The 19,089-nt window shown below is 39.6% G+C and overlaps 1 protein-coding gene across 4 annotated transcripts; it reads right to left on the bottom strand.

Annotated features, from left to right (window-relative positions):
- Nucleotides 1-711: 711 nt before the first annotated feature.
- LOC114464418 (CCR4-NOT transcription complex subunit 2-like) lies at nt 712-17,375 on the bottom strand. 4 transcript variants are annotated; one of them, XM_028448573.1, is made up of 15 exons: nt 17,224-17,375; nt 14,532-14,732; nt 11,643-11,715; nt 11,233-11,380; nt 9,682-9,885; nt 8,434-8,513; nt 8,231-8,356; nt 3,967-4,097; nt 3,782-3,902; nt 3,012-3,168; nt 2,847-2,908; nt 2,737-2,786; nt 2,569-2,669; nt 2,270-2,414; nt 712-1,763 (listed from the first exon to the last, which is right to left on the bottom strand). In XM_028448573.1, the coding sequence occupies exons 2-15, from the start codon at nt 14,709-14,711 to the stop codon at nt 1,677-1,679; spliced, it is 1,665 nt and encodes a 554-aa protein (XP_028304374.1). In that variant the 5' UTR covers nt 14,712-14,732; nt 17,224-17,375; the 3' UTR covers nt 712-1,676. The 4 variants fall into 4 exon arrangements, with proteins under 4 accessions (XP_028304374.1, XP_028304376.1, XP_028304377.1 ...); XM_028448575.1 differs by having other exon boundaries at nt 14,532-14,671; nt 17,224-17,331; XM_028448576.1 differs by lacking the exon at nt 17,224-17,375 and adding an exon at nt 16,995-17,181 and having other exon boundaries at nt 14,532-14,671.
- Nucleotides 17,376-19,089: the final 1,714 nt, after the last annotated feature.

Genomic DNA, 19,089 nt, shown 5'->3' with positions numbered 1-19,089 from the left:
GAAAACACAAAAAAATAACTTGTTAAAACTAGAAAACATTGCATTGCCACGACAATGTAAGTAGGAATGTGAAAAAGAATGACCTCACAGCGCCCCCAGTGGTCACTGCTGGGAAATAATACATAATCCACAAATTATCGGAATTTTTCCACTTTGGGAAGAAAAAAGCTCTGAATAAAGTCCAATGGCAGCTCAGACTTTACATATGATCAATTTTACGTAGTTTTAATACTTTGAATGATGACAGATTTAATGACACTGTGATTTATTGGAGATTAAAAAATGAGTTTTTCATGATATAAAAACGCCTTAATGGCTTTTAATATTTAAACACACAATAATTAACTCTGTAAAGCCATGAAAGCTTGTTTGTTGAGTTTAATAATTATTTAGAGTTTAATTATTTCAGCATTTGTTTTCATGCTCAACACAACAAAATATCAGAATTAATGTTGGAAAAAAAATGCTTCGACATCAGCAGAGTTTGTTTCATTAGCAGAATATTTATTATTTTCTTCTTTTCCTATGAAAACACCGGAAATATGAACGTTACATTCATACCTACGTGAAAACATTAGCTGCCATTTTTAACAAAAACAGCGGGAACTCCCTCCTCCTCACAGGTCACGTGTCTGTGGGCGTGTCCTTGGCTGGTTGCTGCTGCGCTGTGATTGGACGGCTGTCCGTACCCCCTGTGGTTGCCAGGTTGGGGTTCGTTTTCCCTCCACTTCTTCGAACGGTTTACATTAAAATAGCTTTTTAGCTAACGTTCACATCTGTGCGCTAAACACGAAGCAGCACAACATCTGGAAATTATTTTTACTGTAGTTTAATGACATTTTTGATCAAGACTCCCATAAAAAAACAGGTTTAATAAATAAAATAAAACCAAAATGTTAATATTAGTTAAGGAAATGTTAGACTAGCATAAGTTTTATCCACAAAACCTGAAAATCCTGAGATAATAATTCAGAATTAGAGGTGTTGTAGTTCCTCAAATTTTAATTGATTCAAAGGTTATGTAAAGGTTTTTTTTTTTTTATAAAGGCCTGTCATTGGTTCAGATGTGATCATATGATCAATAGATTTGTGGTATTCAGCGCACAGATGGAAGTGTTGGGTCGGACATCGTTGGGATGGAAATAGACCAGAGAGGTAAAAAAAGACAAAGGATGAAAAGATTAAAGTTAGAAACAAAGGAGAGAAAGTATGTGTGGAATGTAAAACTTTAAATATTTCTCAAAAAGTTGAACGTAAACGTGAAAGAAAAGGTGAGGATAAAGAAAAAGGTGTTTTCTTTTCTCTTTTATTATGAAACAGTGCTACAATGTACATGGCGTGTTCTCCCTGACCGTCCTGCGTCTGATCCCGTGTTCTGGTAAAAATAAGGAAACCTATCCTTGATGTCTGTCGGGAGAAGGAAACACATCAGGTGTGTGTGTGTTTTATAAAAGCATTGATGTGTGTGTGTTTTTCTGCTGATGGACCAAACCAAACATGGAGGAGGTGCAAAAAAATAAAAACCATGAAACAAAAGTTAAAAGTTGAAATCAGGTCTGTTTCCACAGGCTTGACCACCTGCTCTGTCCTGCATCCTGATTGGCCAGATTAAGAGTGTGGAGGCGGGGAATCCCTAAAAAAAGGAGCCCATGAAGATTGACGGCAGGCGGAGCCAATCAGAAGGCCTGCTGGGCGGGGTTATAGTTGTAGGTCGATGGGACGTGAGGTCGTTCTTCTAATTTATCGTATTCAAGATGGAACTCCTGCAAAAACACGCACACGCACACACACATCAATCTGTGCTCATCGAGTTTCCCATCCTGATACCACATATATTGATTTTTATTGATCTTGTAAATGGAAACTTAAAAACAGTTTAAAATATAATAAATTAACATCAATAAATAAAACAGTATCTTCATCTTCAAATTCTTACACATCTCAGTTTATATGAACACAATGTTTATAAAGAAGATTTTTATAGTTAATGTATATGAAAAGCTACAAAAAGTAACATGAATATGATAACACATGATCATGTGATCAACACATGCTAATTACTCATTTCTTGCCACACATAAAACATACATATTTAACCTGTACATTGGTGGTTAAATGAATCTGTTCCCACACAATTAAAATCTGTATTTTCTTCCAGAAATAGTGTTTTTGTTGGTGAATTGAATCAGCAAAAACCAATGTGATTGCAATGGAATCGCTGATAAAAGAAATCGTTACACCCCTAACAATTACACACACACACGGTTACCTTGGCGACCTTCCTCCAGTTGAGGCAGTCAAAGAAGTAGTAGGTCCCTCGTTCGTAGGCGTTCGTCTTCAGCGTTGGTTCCATTCCTGGAGCACGTGTGATCCAGACCCGCTCCTCTTTGTGGTACCGCCAGTCTCTGTTAAACCTACACACACACGCACGCGCACGCACGCACGCACACGCACACGCACACGCACACACACACGCACACACACACGCACACGCACACGCACACGCACACGCACACACACTAATGCTGTTAGAACAGTTCAGTGCTGGTGGACTAATCAGTGACTCACAGTTCCACAGCAGCCAGCAGCTGTAGCAGGTCTCCTCCATTCATGTAGTAAAGGTAAAAAAGCAGATCCTCTCCGTACCGAGACAGCTTGATGGCAGCTAACTGCAGAGAGCAGAGGTCAGGTTAGCGGCTGAGTGACGGCTGTGGGAGGACGGACACGCCTACGCACCTTGTCCCTGATGTGGATGTTGGTTAAATACTCTGAGGGAACGTGGAAGTCTGTGGGAACACGTTAGGTTTAATATAGCTTCACTGTGTGTGTGTGTGTGTGTAACTCACCGATGTCCTGCGGCCGACACGGTGCCGACGCCCAAGGAGACGCAAACTTAGGATAAAGATTCCTGACAAACAACAACATTCATTATTCACAAATAAAACCATTTATGGAGTGAGAGAAACACACAGAGTGGGATTCAAACCCACAACCCTCAGTGCTGTACGCACTCTGGTGAGTTGAGGTTGAGGCCCAGCGTGGTCAGGTCAGAGCCCAGCGCCAGGTGAACCATCCCTGGGTCTGTTTCTGCCGCTCTGATGAACGTCAACAGGCCAATCATTCCAAACTGGTCCGTTACCATGCCAATGGGAATGTTGGTGACCCGCCCTGAGGAGAGAACATGCAAACATCATTTTAACTCAGGATGTCCTAGTCCGAGAACAAAGTCATATAACAGTCAATAATGGTAATGGTATTATTATTTTTATAAATATTATGGATCAACATCTAAAGTCTCTGATATAATAAATATAGTTTTTATTTATCTTATTCTTCAGCGTCCAGCATTTATTTATGTATTTATTTGTTTGTATGTCTGTTAGGATTAGCTCAAAAGTACTGATTGGATTTTGACTAAATTTGATTAAAGTTTAATGTGTGTTTATATATTGTGATCTACTGTATGTTTTTATAGGGATGTCCCGATACAACTTTCTCACTTTCGATATGATACCGATATTGCAGCTTTGCATATCGGCCGATACTGATATTGATCTGATACAATATCAGTATGAATCATACATACTTTTATAACTCATTTTGTAATGTGGAATGTTAGAAAAGGTTTGATCATGTGATGTTAGTCAAACACAGAACAATACTAACAGTAGTTACTGTGTTACAGTGTGAACCACAGTCATCTATAGATAGACGTGCTGGAGCTGAACATTTTATCAGAGCGTTTTCGTGTGTGTGTGTGTGTGTTCGTGTGAGGACTCACCATCAGGAAGCACCTGGATGCCTTTCTTCTGCTGGTTGTTGTTGCTAGGGGCGGAGCTCTTATCACCGGGGAACTTTGGACCGTCTGTGCTGGAGCTGGACTTTCCCGATGAGTTCAGGTTCTGGAGAAAAGATGGAGAGGATCAGACGAAGGGTTGGACGAGAACACAGGGACGCATTACGGACCGTTTTACTGTCATCGTTGGTGCTGCTGGAGTCTTTAGTTTGGTAGTTTGGTCCGGGCAGTGCGGGAAAGTCCTCATTATGGATGGAGAAGTCCTGGGACTGCTCACTGGACGGCTTGGTTACCATGCCGACTGGAAACATAATCACATTAAGTTTGTTGACGTCACATGAAGCGTTTCACTGGAAGATCTAAACTCTCAAAACTCTCAGATTTCAATTTCTCTGATACTATGGTGAATTGGGTGGAATCTTATCTGCGTGGTCGTATTCAGTGTTAAGTCTGAGCCACTTACGATTGCTACTGGAGTACCACAGGGATCAATTTTAGGTCCCCTTTTGTTCAGCCTTTGCATTAACCGTCTGCCCCGAAGTCCAGTGCATAATGTACGCAGACGATATGGTCCTATTTTGTCATGGTTGCTCCAAAGATCTTGTTGCAGTTAAACTAACCAAATTAAAGATTAAGATTAAAGATTAAATTGGGGCTTTCGCCTTTAATTGGCATGGAATGTTATTACATTAATGGAATTTGTCCTCTGCATTTAACTCATCCCTGAGGATGGTTATTCCAGAGTCTGGGAGCTACAGCCTGGAACGCCAGGTCTCCTCTGGTTTTAAATTTAGTTTTTGGGGTCTTTAGGAGACCCTAACCTGAAGACCGAAGGCATCGCCCTGATGAGTAGGGGCACAACAAGTCTGAGATATATTTAGGGGCCTGACCATGTAATGCTCAGAACGTGAGAACTAATATTTTATATTCTATGCGAAGCTTAACTAGAAGCCAGTGCAGAGTAGCAAGAATGGGGGTGATGTGGGATGTTCTAGAAGTACCAGTTAAAAGTCTGACAGCAGCGTCTGAATGATTTTTAGTTATTTTAATTATAGTCTAACAAGCTGGTCCCAAGCTAATCAGAGTACTTTTATATAAGCAAGTTATCAAAGTAATGGACAAAAAACAAAAATATTACCATCACTGGTTCTGGTTCTGTTTTTTAAATTGTCCAGATATTCACAAATTTACAAATCTATGCTTGATGTACAAAGCAACACATAGTTTGGCTCCTGTCATCTGATTGGTCAGAGGAACAGTGGTGAACAGGTCACTAGAGGCTCTGTGAGAGGTGACTGTGTTCAGTCAGTCCGTCTGGTCCGTTAGAGGAACCAGAGACTGTTAAACAGCAGGGCTTTTACAAACCACCTGCTGGTGAACACTTACATCTGCCATCATTAAAGGGCCCATGTTATGCTAAATCAACTTTTCTGTACTTTAAACATAAAGTGTTATTAGGGTTTCATACACATGATCAAAGTGTTTTTTTTCATTGATTCCATCAATCGCTAGAGGGTGATTTGCTCCTTTCTTACTACAGGTCGAGCCCAAACACCTCACTACAATATGATGCCAAGTTCCCATTTTGATGATGAATTTGACGGAGCACTGACCTGGAGAAGCCACGCCTCTAAGAAGCTTTCAGCCATGATTGACGTGTAAACAGACACACCCACAAAGGTGAGCTATGTGTGTATTTTCTACAGTCTATGTATGTGCCGCCCCCACGCTCTGTCTCATGTTGATGTGTTCTTTGCTGCAACTACCAAGTTCAATTCCTTGTATTGTTCTAAACCAGAGGTCTCATTCTTGCGGCCCACGGGACAATGTGAAAATGTAATGTTAGTGCGGCCCATGTGTTTTATACTGTATTGTAATGACGTGACTCGAGCCGTTATCAAAGGTTTATCAGCCTTTAATGGAAGTCGTTAAAACGTAATGTACCCTGTTACAATATGAATGGCACTTTACAGCATTGTGCGTTGATGATGTCACCAAGGGAAGCACACCTCCGATGGAGCCGCCCACCCAGCCAGCTCGCACCTGCCGTCCCGCTTCCGAGGCTGGGGGCTCATAGTGGACCTACCCACCTCGGTTATACTCAACAAAACATCACTGATTCCATGGGGTTATTATAGAAAATAAAAGCCTCTGTGGCTGCGTCCCATGGTTTATATCAGCTATAATTGGCTAATGTCCCACTGTCCCGACGGATAGTAAACGCCCCACTGGCAATCGCCTTTTTTCTGCTCTCTATCTCGGTACTTTCTACCATCTACAAATGTCACGATGTTCATGTCATCACAAAATACATGAACACTGAGCACAAAAAAAAAAGACCATTTCTGCCGAGTGGTTCATTATCCGCCTTGCTGTTGTCAAAAGAAAAAGCAGAAATGACGTTCTCCGTGCGTCTGGTTGGCTCAACACGTGACTTTGAGGAGAACGACAGCTGACATTATCTCATGTTATGTATGTTGCATTCATGTTCAGGGCAGTTCATGTTCAGAAGAACCCATTGAAATTAAAGAATTGTTAGTAATAACGTTTATGAAGATTTAATTTTTTTACCAAAGTTTTTTGTGGAATCCCGGAAATTAAAGTTAGGGTAGGTAATTTTCTCCAGATACACTTTTTAAATTGTCTTATGTTCTCTGAAAAAGGTACAAAGAAAATCCATCAACTGTAGCAGCACCTGTAATAACCGCTGACAGAGTTAAAACAGAGTTTTTGGTCGTGTTTTTAACATATATAATGATAAACTTTATAGTTTACTTACTTCTGAATGAGACAACGACGATTCTACACAATACAAGTGATGAGCTGATAGGGTTGGGCATCATTTATATTTTACCGATTCTGATTCCGATTCTCAATTTCGATTCCTGTTCTAAACGATGCTCGATTCTGATTCTTTGAGTTGTGCAGGTTAAAGAACTGTTAGTAATGCTGTTTATGAAGATTAAATTTTTTTAACCAAAGTTTTTCTGTGGAATACCTGATGCGGCCCAGCCTCACCCAGACTCTGCCTACTGTGACCCTCAGGTAATTTGAGTTAGAGACCCCTGCTCTTAACTGTACCTGGCCAATAAAATGATTCTGATTCTTCTGATTCTGATGAGCTCAGCTACGAAATGGGTGGGAGGAGGGCGGGCCGTCCTCTGGTCCTACGTCACCGTGTGGGTAGGACGCAAAGCAGCCTGTTTGTGTAGGGCTGGTCAGAAAGTGACTTTTCAGAGGCTAAAACTCTGGAAAACAGGCGAGTTTGGGAAAATAAACATCAAATAATGTTTTTGGGGTTCTTAGAACAAATGGAGATGAGTGAAAAATGGGTCCTTTAGAGGTACAGTCTGCAACTCTTGTAAAAGTAACTTTTTGTCATATTTGCTAAAGCAAAACTGGAGCGCCGTCTTTTTTACAGTGTATGATGTGGAGGAGTAAAAGATGGAATTGGTGACTTTTCTGCTTGAAAGGTAATTACTGCTGCTTTATTTACATTATGTTTGATTTGTAATTGTTACACTAGAGGGCCTTTGGAAAGTTTGGAGGCAGGGCAAGAGAGCAGCGGAGGGAGGGAGGGAGGGATCTGAGAGTTGCGGACTGCACCATTAACTGTGAGCTTTTGTGTTTGTATGCTTTGTATATCTTGTAAATAGTGTTTTTTGTTTTGTTTTTTCCTATTGTGTCAACTTATTGTTACGTTGTCTTGATTTGTCTTTTCTATTATGTATTTTTGTCATGTTAATATTTGTTAATGTATTTTATTTCCTTTTTTAACATCATGGCCAGAGGACTACACACAAAAATAGCCTCCTTGGCTAGTTCTGTCTTTTTTACTCATGTTTAATCATGTGTTTTATTAAATTGCACTGCCCCCTATTGTAATGAAAATAAACTGAAACTAAACTGAAAACATGCAGGTGGGAGGGGGCGGTTTGACACTGTGAATAACAGAAGTAATTTAGCAAGAAACATTTGAAAAAAATAAAAATCAGTGAGCGCAGATATACTAAGTTACTATGTTTTGGTATCTTTTAATGCATTTAAAATAAATGTCTGTGTGATTCACATTTCTTTACTTTGTTAATTATTAAAGATAGATTAAACCAAAGCTGGATGGACATTTTATTTTGTTACAATTTTTAAACAGTAAAGACACTTTAAAGGTATAAAAATTGAGATTTCCTGATCAGATCAGAACAAACATCAACCTGAAAGCTTTTAGATATTTGATCAGACAGTCTAAACTGAAATTAATCGAATTTGCATTGATTTTTTCCAGTCTTTTGCATATTCCATTCAAAATGCTAAATCTGGCGTTAACTTTTTAAGAACAAGTCTTAATTTGATGTTGTCCCCTGGCTTTAATGTGTTCAGACTAGTTTCAGGACGTCTCTAAAATAAACCAGTTTAATAAAAAACTGTGTGACTCACCGTACGGAGCCCGACCGGCCAGCGGGTTGAGCAGCGGCGTGGGATTCGACCCTCCGTCCCTCCGACTCCTGTCGGCCAACGCAGGAAAATCGGAAAGGTCCAGCCCCGTCACGTTCTCACTGCCATCTGAAACAAACGGGTTTTATTTTGGCGGGAGGAAAACACTGACACTTCCTGCGACAGAGGCGTGTTATTAGTCCCACCTGTGCCGTTAAAGATGTTGTTGGAGAGAGAGTTGTTCATGTTGAAGCCTGGATTCCTGTTCACACCAAACCCCGACATACTGACACACGCACGCGCACACGCACACGCACGCGCACACGCACACACACAAACCACTACTTGGTTAAAACCAGTTACACATCAACAAAGTGAACCAATCCTAGTTCCTCCATCAGATCCACCCTAAGTTCTACAAACACAGGTACAGAGATGAACCTGTAGCAATGATTATGAACTGGAAACTCAACTAAAGCTAACTATGCTAAGCTAACACATCGACACACAGACTGGGGTTAGAGCTAATGCTAACCACTCCATATAAGGAATAAACCAAATAAAAAAAACACGTCTTACTGTCATAAAACCACAGATTTGTTTATGGTCAGATTTAACACTTGTATAGAAGAATAAAAGCTAAACATGTCATACGTTGTGTGAAATAAATGTTAGCATAAATATTAATGTCATTATTCATCCGTCTAAACTTGTGAAACGCAATATTTTTAATTATATTGTTATCTCGATATCAATCATAACTTTATGTAACTCATTATCAGATAAATGATTCATCAGCAGTAAAAACACTAACAACGTTATTTGTGATTTTCATGTGCTTTTTTTTTTTTAGAAAATAATTCATTTTAAGTGAGGAAATAAATGAATTACATACAATAACACTAATAGGCTGATCCACATGCACTAATATATTCATAAAATATTAGCTCATGAACTCTATGAGTCAGCAGTTATTGTAGCCTTTTATAATGTGTCTAATGTTAATGTATTAACATTTATTTGTGTTTGTAAAGAACCTGTTTACACTTTAAGTTGGGAATTGTTTTTACTTATTTATAGTTTTTTTATTTATCGTGATGTTTATTGTTATTGTGATAAATACCAGAAATGATCAGGATAATTTTTTTTAGTCCATATCGCCCATCCCTAGTATCCGTGTTAGCTGATGACCAGCTAACACTCAGACTCAGTCACCAGTTAACACGATCACCAGCTGCTTTAGAACACCACTGGACTCACTAATAACCAGTATTACGTCTCCGTGTTTCTCTGTCAGCTAATGCCAACTAGTCAGTACTCAATGGCTGTCTGTTACTGAGGGGGCGGGGCTTCCTGTATGGTGTCAGATGTGTTCAACCTATGAGGAAGTAGCTAATGGTCACAGGGACGCTGTGATTGGTTCAAATCGTGTCAAAAAGTTGTTGTTCCCTCACCTGTTGATGGTGAACGGTTGCCGTGAGTGCTGAGCTTTGGGCATCCCGATGATGCTGGGGGAGGAGCGGCTAGGGCTGGACATGCCCCCACTCCTCCCCCCACCCACCCCTCGCTCTCCTCCAATCCCTACGACCTGCGCTGAAGGACCGCCCACCTGCTGGCTGTGGTTCATCACGGCTCTGCTGCTCATGGGGAGAATCCCTCTACAAGCACACACACATGCATGCAACAACGCACACACACAATTAATAAATACACTCATCACAGAACTACTGGATAATACATACTTTAACATTTAACTCATCTATCAGAGGATTTGTTGCTAATTTAATTAGCATTAGCATGATATAGCACCACTACAATGATCAAATCATTGACTTTGTGGTATTAAATGTTCCTGTAGTGACTATAACTGTAAAAATCATTGATAATATTAGAGGCTTAGTTGATTATTGCAGTCACGAGGAGGAAAAACAGTCACTGCCATAATAATGACTTAACTATTCCTTATAAACAGACACATATCTGATTATACGAAACATTTAAGTCATTATTATAAAAGAAAACATGATGAACACAATCACTGCCATTATGTTCACCTCAGAGGCTCATAGTGGAGTCGCTACGTAGCGTTAGCGCTGCCTATGTGCACAGCGTCTCCGTGAGGCAATATTGTAAAAAATGTTTCATATCGCAATTTATTTTTTGAAAACTCATGATCATGAATTCATCACAAATTTTTCCACTATTTTGAAAGTTATTTATCAGTGAAACAAAGCAATGATTCATTTTAAAATCAGCCCCAAAATTTAAAAAGTCAGCGCACTCTTTAATGTAGGTTAGCCACTTAGCTAACTGTTCTAGTACGATTAACATCAAACACAAATGTTGACATGCAACACTTTCATTTCTTTTAGTTACACGCTCGTTTTCTTTTGCTTAATCCTAAATTAAAAACTTAAACAGCATTAAAGTAAAGGGGCAAACAAACTACACAACAACACACAGTGTAGTGACTTCAGTTTGTTGCTGAGGTAACACTTAAAATCCTACTTTGAGCTCCACATTCACCACAGTTTGGTTTCCCAAAATCATCAAGGTGTCATTTCTTCTCAGATGAATATTCAAAAACGTACAAATCATTTAATTAGAAATTGAAGTACCAAAAACGCACCGTCATCATGGAAATAAAGAAGTGTAAGTGTTTTGACTGGGTAGTTTTCTTTTGTTGTGTGGAACCAAACGTTACACTTTTAATTATGTAGCAGTAGAATGACACACTATGAAAAGATCTTTGTTTTATCCCATCAAACGTGTGCATGAGCTACTATGATGTCATTGGTTACCTGCTGGGTGATGGAGGCGTGTGCATGAGCTACTATGATGTCATTGGTTACCTGCTGGGTGATGGAGGCGTGTGCATGAGCTACTATGATGTCATTGGTTACCTGCTGGGTGATGGAGGCGTGTGCATGAGCTACTATGATGTCATTGGTTACCTGCTGGGTGATGGAGGCGTGTGCATGAGCTACTATGATGTCATTGGTTACCTGCTGGGTGATGGAGGCGTGTGCATGGAGCTGCTGTTGGCTGTGTTGGTGTGAGCTGAGAGCTGCCCTCCTGATTGGCTGAGGCCACTTCTACTGAGCTGTGATGCATTACTGCTGCTCATCCCACGCATGGGGAAGCCCAACGCACCTGACACACACACACACACACACACACACACACACACACACACACACACACACACACACACACACACACACACACACACACACACACACACACACACACACACACACACACACACACACACACACACACACACACACACACACACACACACACACGCGCGAAATCATTTCTGATCAAATGTTTATTAGGTTTTATTCATCCAACGTTGTGTTGGATGTGTTTGTTCCATCCAACATTAGTCTGAGTTAAATTATCTACTCACTCTGTGGACCATACAAACTCGCCCCAAGCTGTGAAAGCTGCCCCGACGAAGACGAGGAGGAGGAAGTCAACATCTACAAAGAGACGCACAAACACAAGTTTACACAACAACACAATGTAACTGTGGTCAATACAGTGTTTTTATACGTCTGTAACAGATCTATTCTATTAATCTATCTAATCTATTCTTTATACGTCTGTGACAGATCTATTCTTATACGTCTGTGACAGATCTATTCTTATACGTCTGTGACAGATCTATTCTTTAAACGTCTGTGACAGATCTATTCTTTAAACGTCTGTGACAGATCTATTCTTTAAACGTCTGTGACAGATCTATTCTTTAAACATCTGTGACAGAACTATTCTTTATACATCTGTGACAGATATATTCATCAAACGTCTGTGACAGATCTATTCTATTAATCTATTCTTTATACGTCTGTGACAGATCTATTCTTATACGTCTGTGACAGATCTATTCTTATACGTCTGTGACAGATCTATTCTTATACGTCTGTGACAGATCTATTCTCGTACGTCTGTGACAGATCTATTCTCGTACGTCTGTGACAGATCTATTCTCGTACGTCTGTGACAGATCTATTCTCGTACGTCTGTGACAGATCTATTCTCATACGTCTGTGACAGATCTATTCTCATACGTCTGTGACAGATCTATTCTCATACGTCTGTGACAGATCTATTCTCATACGTCTGTGACAGATCTATTCTCATACGTCTGTGACAGATCTATTCTCATATGTCTGTGACAGATCTATTCTTATACGTCTGTGACAGATCTATTCTCATACGTCTGTGACAGATCTATTCTCATACGTCTGTGACAAATCTATTCTCATACGTCTGTGACAGATCTATTCTCATACGTCTGTGACAGATCTATTCTTATACGTCTGTGACAGATCTATTCTTATACGTCTGTGACAGATCTATTCTTATACGTCTGTGACAGATCTATTCTTATATACGTCTGTGAAAGATCTATTCTTGTACGTCTGTGACAGATCTATTCTCGTACGTCTGTGACAGATCTATTCTCGTACGTCTGTGACAGATCTATTCTCGTACGTCTGTGACAGATCTATTCTCATACGTCTGTGACAGATCTATTCTCATACGTCTGTGACAGATCTATTCTTATACGTCTGTGACAGATCTATTCTCATACGTCTGTGACAGATCTATTCTCATACGTCTGTGACAGATCTATTCTTATACGTCTGTGACAGATCTATTCTTTAAACGTCTGTGACAGATCTATTCTTATACGTCTGTGACAGATCTATTCTTATACGTCTGTGACAGATCTATTCTTATACGTCTGTGACAGATCTATTCTTATACGTCTGTGACAGATCTATTCTCATACGTCTGTGACAGATCTATTCTTATACGTCTGTGACAGATCTATTCTTATACGTCTGTGACAGATCTATTCTTATACGTCTGTGACATATATATTCCTCATACGTCTGTGACTGATAACTGATATCTGATTAGATTGATCACTTATTGATTAACTATTGCTATAAATGAAAAAGACAAATCTATAAAAGACTTCAGAGGTTTATTCCATAAAGTAGGTTATGTTCAAACTCTGAGTATGTTACCATGGCAACATTGTCCGTGAACTAAACCTGGTCACTGGCAGGTTTTATCAAAGAAACCCTGGGTTTCTACCTGGCTCCGCCCACCTGAACACTTTAATAAACCTTAACACTTTTCTCTGAAACATATTAGTAACATCACACACCACAGACGTGTTCACATCATTACTAATGTTGTGTTGATTTATGTTTTTTTTTTGTGTGCAAACAGTAGTTTTCTTTATAACATTGTGGATGTAGGTTGAGGTTGATCTACATTAAAACATCTACTGACGTCTGTAGTAAAGTTCACTGAATACAAATCTGTAGATAATATAAAGGAGGAGATGATCATTTAAATTAATACACTTTTAAGGCTCGATTATTGTTTTATATTGTTATACAGTTAAATCTGTAGATCATACATCTTTGAAGATATGATGGAGCAGTGAATTGTGACGATGCGCATGGAAGCGATGGGTCGTGGGTTCACGTCCCGCTTCAGTGTTTTTTATGACATTTTTTAGGACGTTGAGATGACTCTGGCGACAATATTACATTAAAAATCAATATAAATGATTCAATATCAAGCGGCATTTACTGTCTTAATATCCAGTGTAACAGGAGGACTCTATGCAGACATCCTATGATGCTGACACGTCTCCTCAGACACATATTAGCAACGTTAAACACATTACTCATCTACGTACGTACGTCAGCGTTCAATAATCTCAATCATTTTTCACCACTCGTCACGTCACTGAAGAGATAAAGTGATGAAGTGACCAAAAAGTGTGACTAATTATGGGTGATGTAAGCCACTATAATCACTGAAGACTGAACACACCTTTAGAACAGGCTCATATTCTTCAACACTGACTTATTTCACCCATTATGGTGAATAAATCACTATTTTCCGGGTGGTTGCCATGGCAGCTCGACTCATCTTCGATCCATTGATGATGGCTTTTTATGCCGCGCGTGCACGTCAGTAACCCAAGGTTTACATACTCAGGGTTAATTAACCCACTTCATACCAGCTGTAATGGAATCCGATACCCAGAGTTTCTCATCGCGGGGAATGTTGACCCAGAGTTTATGGATAGACTCAGAGTTCGTTAACCCTCCTTTATGGAACACCCCTCTGGTGTCTACAGATTAGAGTTTATTTACTTTCTCTATAATAGAAAAGAATAAATAAAACATTTTGTGTATTTTCTGTTTTTCATCAGTTCTGTGCCGTGTGGAGCCGAGGCGTCGGGTTAATGACGCTGACTCACGTCCTTGTCTGAGCGATGCGTGGGGAACATGGACTGCTGGCTGTAGTACAGACTGGTGTCCTCCCCGTAGTCGCTCTCCACCCCTCCCTCCATGAACTTCTTCCTGTTAGCACCAAACATGCCGCGTGTCACCTGACGGACTGAACCAAAGAGAGCTGTCAGACGGCTTGACTCCTGCATCCAGACACCAGAACAATCACACTGTAAAGACACATATTAGCAACGTTAAACACACTACTCATCTACGTACGTACGTCAGCGTTCAATCATCTCAATCACAGTTTGTTCTTTAAACCAGTGGTTCTCAACCTGTTCACCCCCAAAATAAAGGTCCCAGTGAGCGGGGACCCTCCAAAATAAAGGTCCAAGAGAGCGGGGACCCTCCAAAATAAAGGTTCCAGAGAGCGGGGACCCTCCAAAATAAAGGTCCAAGAGAGCGGGGACCCTACAAAATAAAGGTCCCAGAGAGTGGGGACCCTCCAAAATAAAGGTCCCAGAGAGCGGGGACCCCCACTGAAGGTGGTTGAACACAGACATGAACATTGAAGAACAGTCATGTGGAGACAGGACCATCTATAAGGGGGAATAAAGGAGAGATTTTTGGGGGTCCATCCATAAAGTCAGTAAAATGATGGTTTATTGTTCTATGAATCTGTGATAACCACATTTATTTATTCATCTGAATAATATCCACTGTTATCCAGGAACATTTATTATTATTATAGTCATCTTAAAGATGGAAATCCTGGTTTTAATCCCTAATAAAATGGTTTAAAGTGACCAAAAATGGTGGAAAATGAGGTGAAATGGGATTTTAAAAACCACAGAAATTGGTTAAAAGTTGTAAATTAGAGTGGATAAAAACAGACAGAAAAAAAGATAAAAAGGGTTCAAAGTATCATTATTGGAACAATTTGTTTAAACTGGTGAATAATGGGCATGACAAATGGTGAATGTGGTTGAATTGGCAAAAAAATAATTATGAAATATGATAAAAAGAGGTTAAAAGTGACAATAATGGGTCAACATATGTGATATTAGGTGGTGGAAAGGGTTTTTAAGTGCTGAACGAGTCTCTGAAGTGGAAGAGATGTGCAGAAAAGACAATGAAATTTGATGGAAAAGTGTCAAAAATGGGAGTAATGTAGCAAAAATACATTAAAAGGAGCAAAAACATGGCAAGAAAAAGTGACAAAAATTGGTAAAAATATGGTGAGTTTGGTGGAGTTGCAGAAAAAGGGTAAAAATAAGCAAAAATGGGCTCAAATTGTTCAGAAAATATTCTGTTTCTTGAAGGCATCTGGCGACCCCCTCCCAGTGTCTCAAGGCCCCAAATAGGGTCCTGGCCCAAAAGTTGAGAACCCCTGCTTTAAACAACTGAACTAGCATTCATCTAATCACTGTTAAAGAACATTTCTATGGTTTTAGTTGACTGACTGCGATAAAGGCAGATATATAAACATCATTGTTTGCGTTTATCTCTGTATGAAACCGTTTTATCCAACATCAGTTCTAAAAGAAGACAAACAACAAGAAGAGTTCCTCTTAAAAAGAGGGACAGAAAACAATATTTATTAACGAGCCGAAAATGAAATATGCAGGTTGTCACGCTTTGATCCATTTTAAAATTCTTTGATGAGGATCATTTATTCATTTAGTAAATCTGCATAACTTAAAGCTTCATTTTGTCACACGTGATCATAAAAAATAGTGCGTTTGTGTTATTTATGTTAATTAGAAGCATGTTTGTTTTTGGTCCAGTTATCTTCTAAAAAGGCATGATTTATTATAATTGTATAACCAAATGAAAAGGTGCAATAAAAACTGTACCAAATACTAAAATGATACGTTCATATTCGCGTTAATTCACACATATTAATAAATAAATAAAAATAAAAAAACACCTTCATTTAGCTTTGTTGATATCGAACAGACATAGTATGAAAACAAACAGAACTAACAAGTAAAAATAATAATTAACATTCACAAACTTCAGTCTGTTTAATAAGTTAATAAATGTCAAACTTGGCAGTTAATAAACAGATAAACAGGTTAGAAAAACTGTGTAAAAGCTCCAAATCAGGACCCAAACCAGTGCAAAGCTAACATCCGTTAGCATCACAGGCTACAGTTAAAGCTAATATTCAACATAATTTACGTCTGTTAACGATCATTTTATTCCTGATTTAAATGATTACATGTGTTTGTGTCAGACTTGACAAATATCACACAAACCTGATATTTGACATGTTTTATCCTCAGAAGCAAACCATGTAGCTAGCTAACTAGCAGCTAACTTCGTTGAATAGTTAAACGAAGCTTTTAGCACACATGCTAACAACAACCGCAGCTAAACGCTAGCAGCTCACTCTGCTCCTATCAGGCCCAAAAGTAACACAAGAACACCGGGAAAAGCAAGCCGGTTTGACCCAGCCTGAGCAGCCGATAAGGCCGGGGAGAGACCTGGGGCTCGGGGCGGAGCGGCGGCCGGGAGCCGGTGTTCTGGTTCGGCCTCCGGAGGTCCGACACAACAACAGAGCGCAGAGACACCGGCCGCTGTACCCTGCGGCCCGGGCACACCACAGGAACCGTGCCGGGTGTGGGTCACCGGGGGTCCTTGCCAGAGTAGTCGGTGGCCGGTACCGACGGACAGAAGAACGGCGGTAAAACGAGTTTAAAAAGAGAAACTCACCGCATCAATCCCGCACTGTGCTCCGGTCCAAGATGGCCGACATCTGCCCCACCATCAGCGAGGATGCTGGGATACCTGAGGTCACACAGCCCCGTAGAGCCCCATACAACCCTATACAACCCCACAGAGCCCTATACAGCCCCATACAGCATCACAGAGCCCTATACAGCCCTATACAGCCCCATACAACCCTATACAGCCCCATAGGGCCCCATATAGCCCCACAGAGCCCCATACAACCCTATACAGCCCCACAGAGCCCTATACAGCCATATACAGCCCACACAGAGCCCAGAATAACTGATGTTTAACCCCAAATAACTAGAGTCCAAACTACATCTATTATGTATACTTTATTAACATATTTGATGACAGATGGCATATTTGTTTCATTAATGAAGACTCTTTGTGTCTTTTTACATTTGTACTTCTTACATATACGCCCTTTAACCCCCTTCTTAAGATCATTTTTAAGACATTATTTTTAAGTTTTATATGTGGTCACATGACTTCAAGCTGCTATTATTTTATCTATCTATCTATCTATCTATCTATCTATCTATCTATGATTTAAAAAAGTTTTTTGTCATCAATGCATAATAAAAAAAAAGCATTAAAATAAATAAATAAATCAATAAATGAAATAACATTTACCATATCACATGTATGTATGTGTACATATGTGTACATGTGTAGGTATTTAAATGTGTGTAAAAATACATTATTTTTATTATTGTATATTTTTATTTTGTATTATTTTTTCATTTTGATGTTTAACTCTATATATATACTTGTTAGTGAAGTTTTTTTGCACAGTATTTCGTTGCACACTGTGGGATGACAATGACGATTCTTATTTTAAAGCAGACATATCATGGTTTTAAATCCTTCCTTTTTACATATAAATCATACAGTTATGGTCTATATAAAGCAGAACTGCACTGCTTGGGTCTGAATTCCTCATTATTATAGCTCCACCCCTTTTCTACCCCTTTTCTGATGTGCTTCTGAGAGCAACTCGTTTTGGTACTGTCTCTTTAAATGCAAATGAGACACTCCATACCCCGCCCCCTCTTCAGGTGACACTCGGTTCAACTCCACCCTGCTCGGCCATTTTTGTAGTTTGATAGAAGAGATACGGCTATGTAGCGGAGCATAAACTTTTTATTCAGAGGTTATTTATAAAATGTCAACAACGTTAGACTTGTCCATCCAGCCTTACATGTTCCAGCCAGAGTCTGACCCAGTGGAGCGAGATGAAAATGATGATGATGAACCTGCAGAACCCTAACAAGTGAGCTAACACAAGCACCGAGCTAACGCTAGCGCCAAGCTAACGTCACGAAATGCATTTTAATACAGTCTTTTCAAAGACAAAAACGTCAAAATGAAATGACTAATGAAAACTTTAGACTTAAATTAAATCACGTAGGCCATATCATCAAGGATCTAAAACGAGCACACAGCGCTAACATATGAAGACGGTGCAACTGCTAATGCTAACAAAACAATGACAGGGACGTCTTATCATCACACTTTTTAGCGTTATTTACAGCTTACCGAAGTGCTCTGTTCATCGTCTCCAAAGATAGAAGGAATTGAACCCTCAATCAGACAAAGTCTTTCTGTAAATCCTTCTTTATACTGGTGGAGGTTGATGAAGCAGTCATCATTGAAGTGCTTCACACACACAAAAATGACCTTATCCACAGATGTGGTACATTTCTATAAAAAATAAAACTCAACCAGACACTTTGAAAAGGTTCTGATGCTGGGAGACGGTGTAATGAAGCGTGTGGGTTACTACATCCAACAACCCAACATTTAGACTTATCCTCTCGTAACTTCTGCATCCTGGAGCTTGGA

Source organism: Gouania willdenowi, chromosome 6 (genome assembly GCF_900634775.1).
Source record: "Gouania willdenowi chromosome 6, fGouWil2.1, whole genome shotgun sequence".
NCBI lineage: Eukaryota > Metazoa > Chordata > Actinopteri > Blenniiformes > Gobiesocidae > Gouania > Gouania willdenowi.
This window is presented reverse-complemented; position numbering and strand designations above follow the sequence as displayed.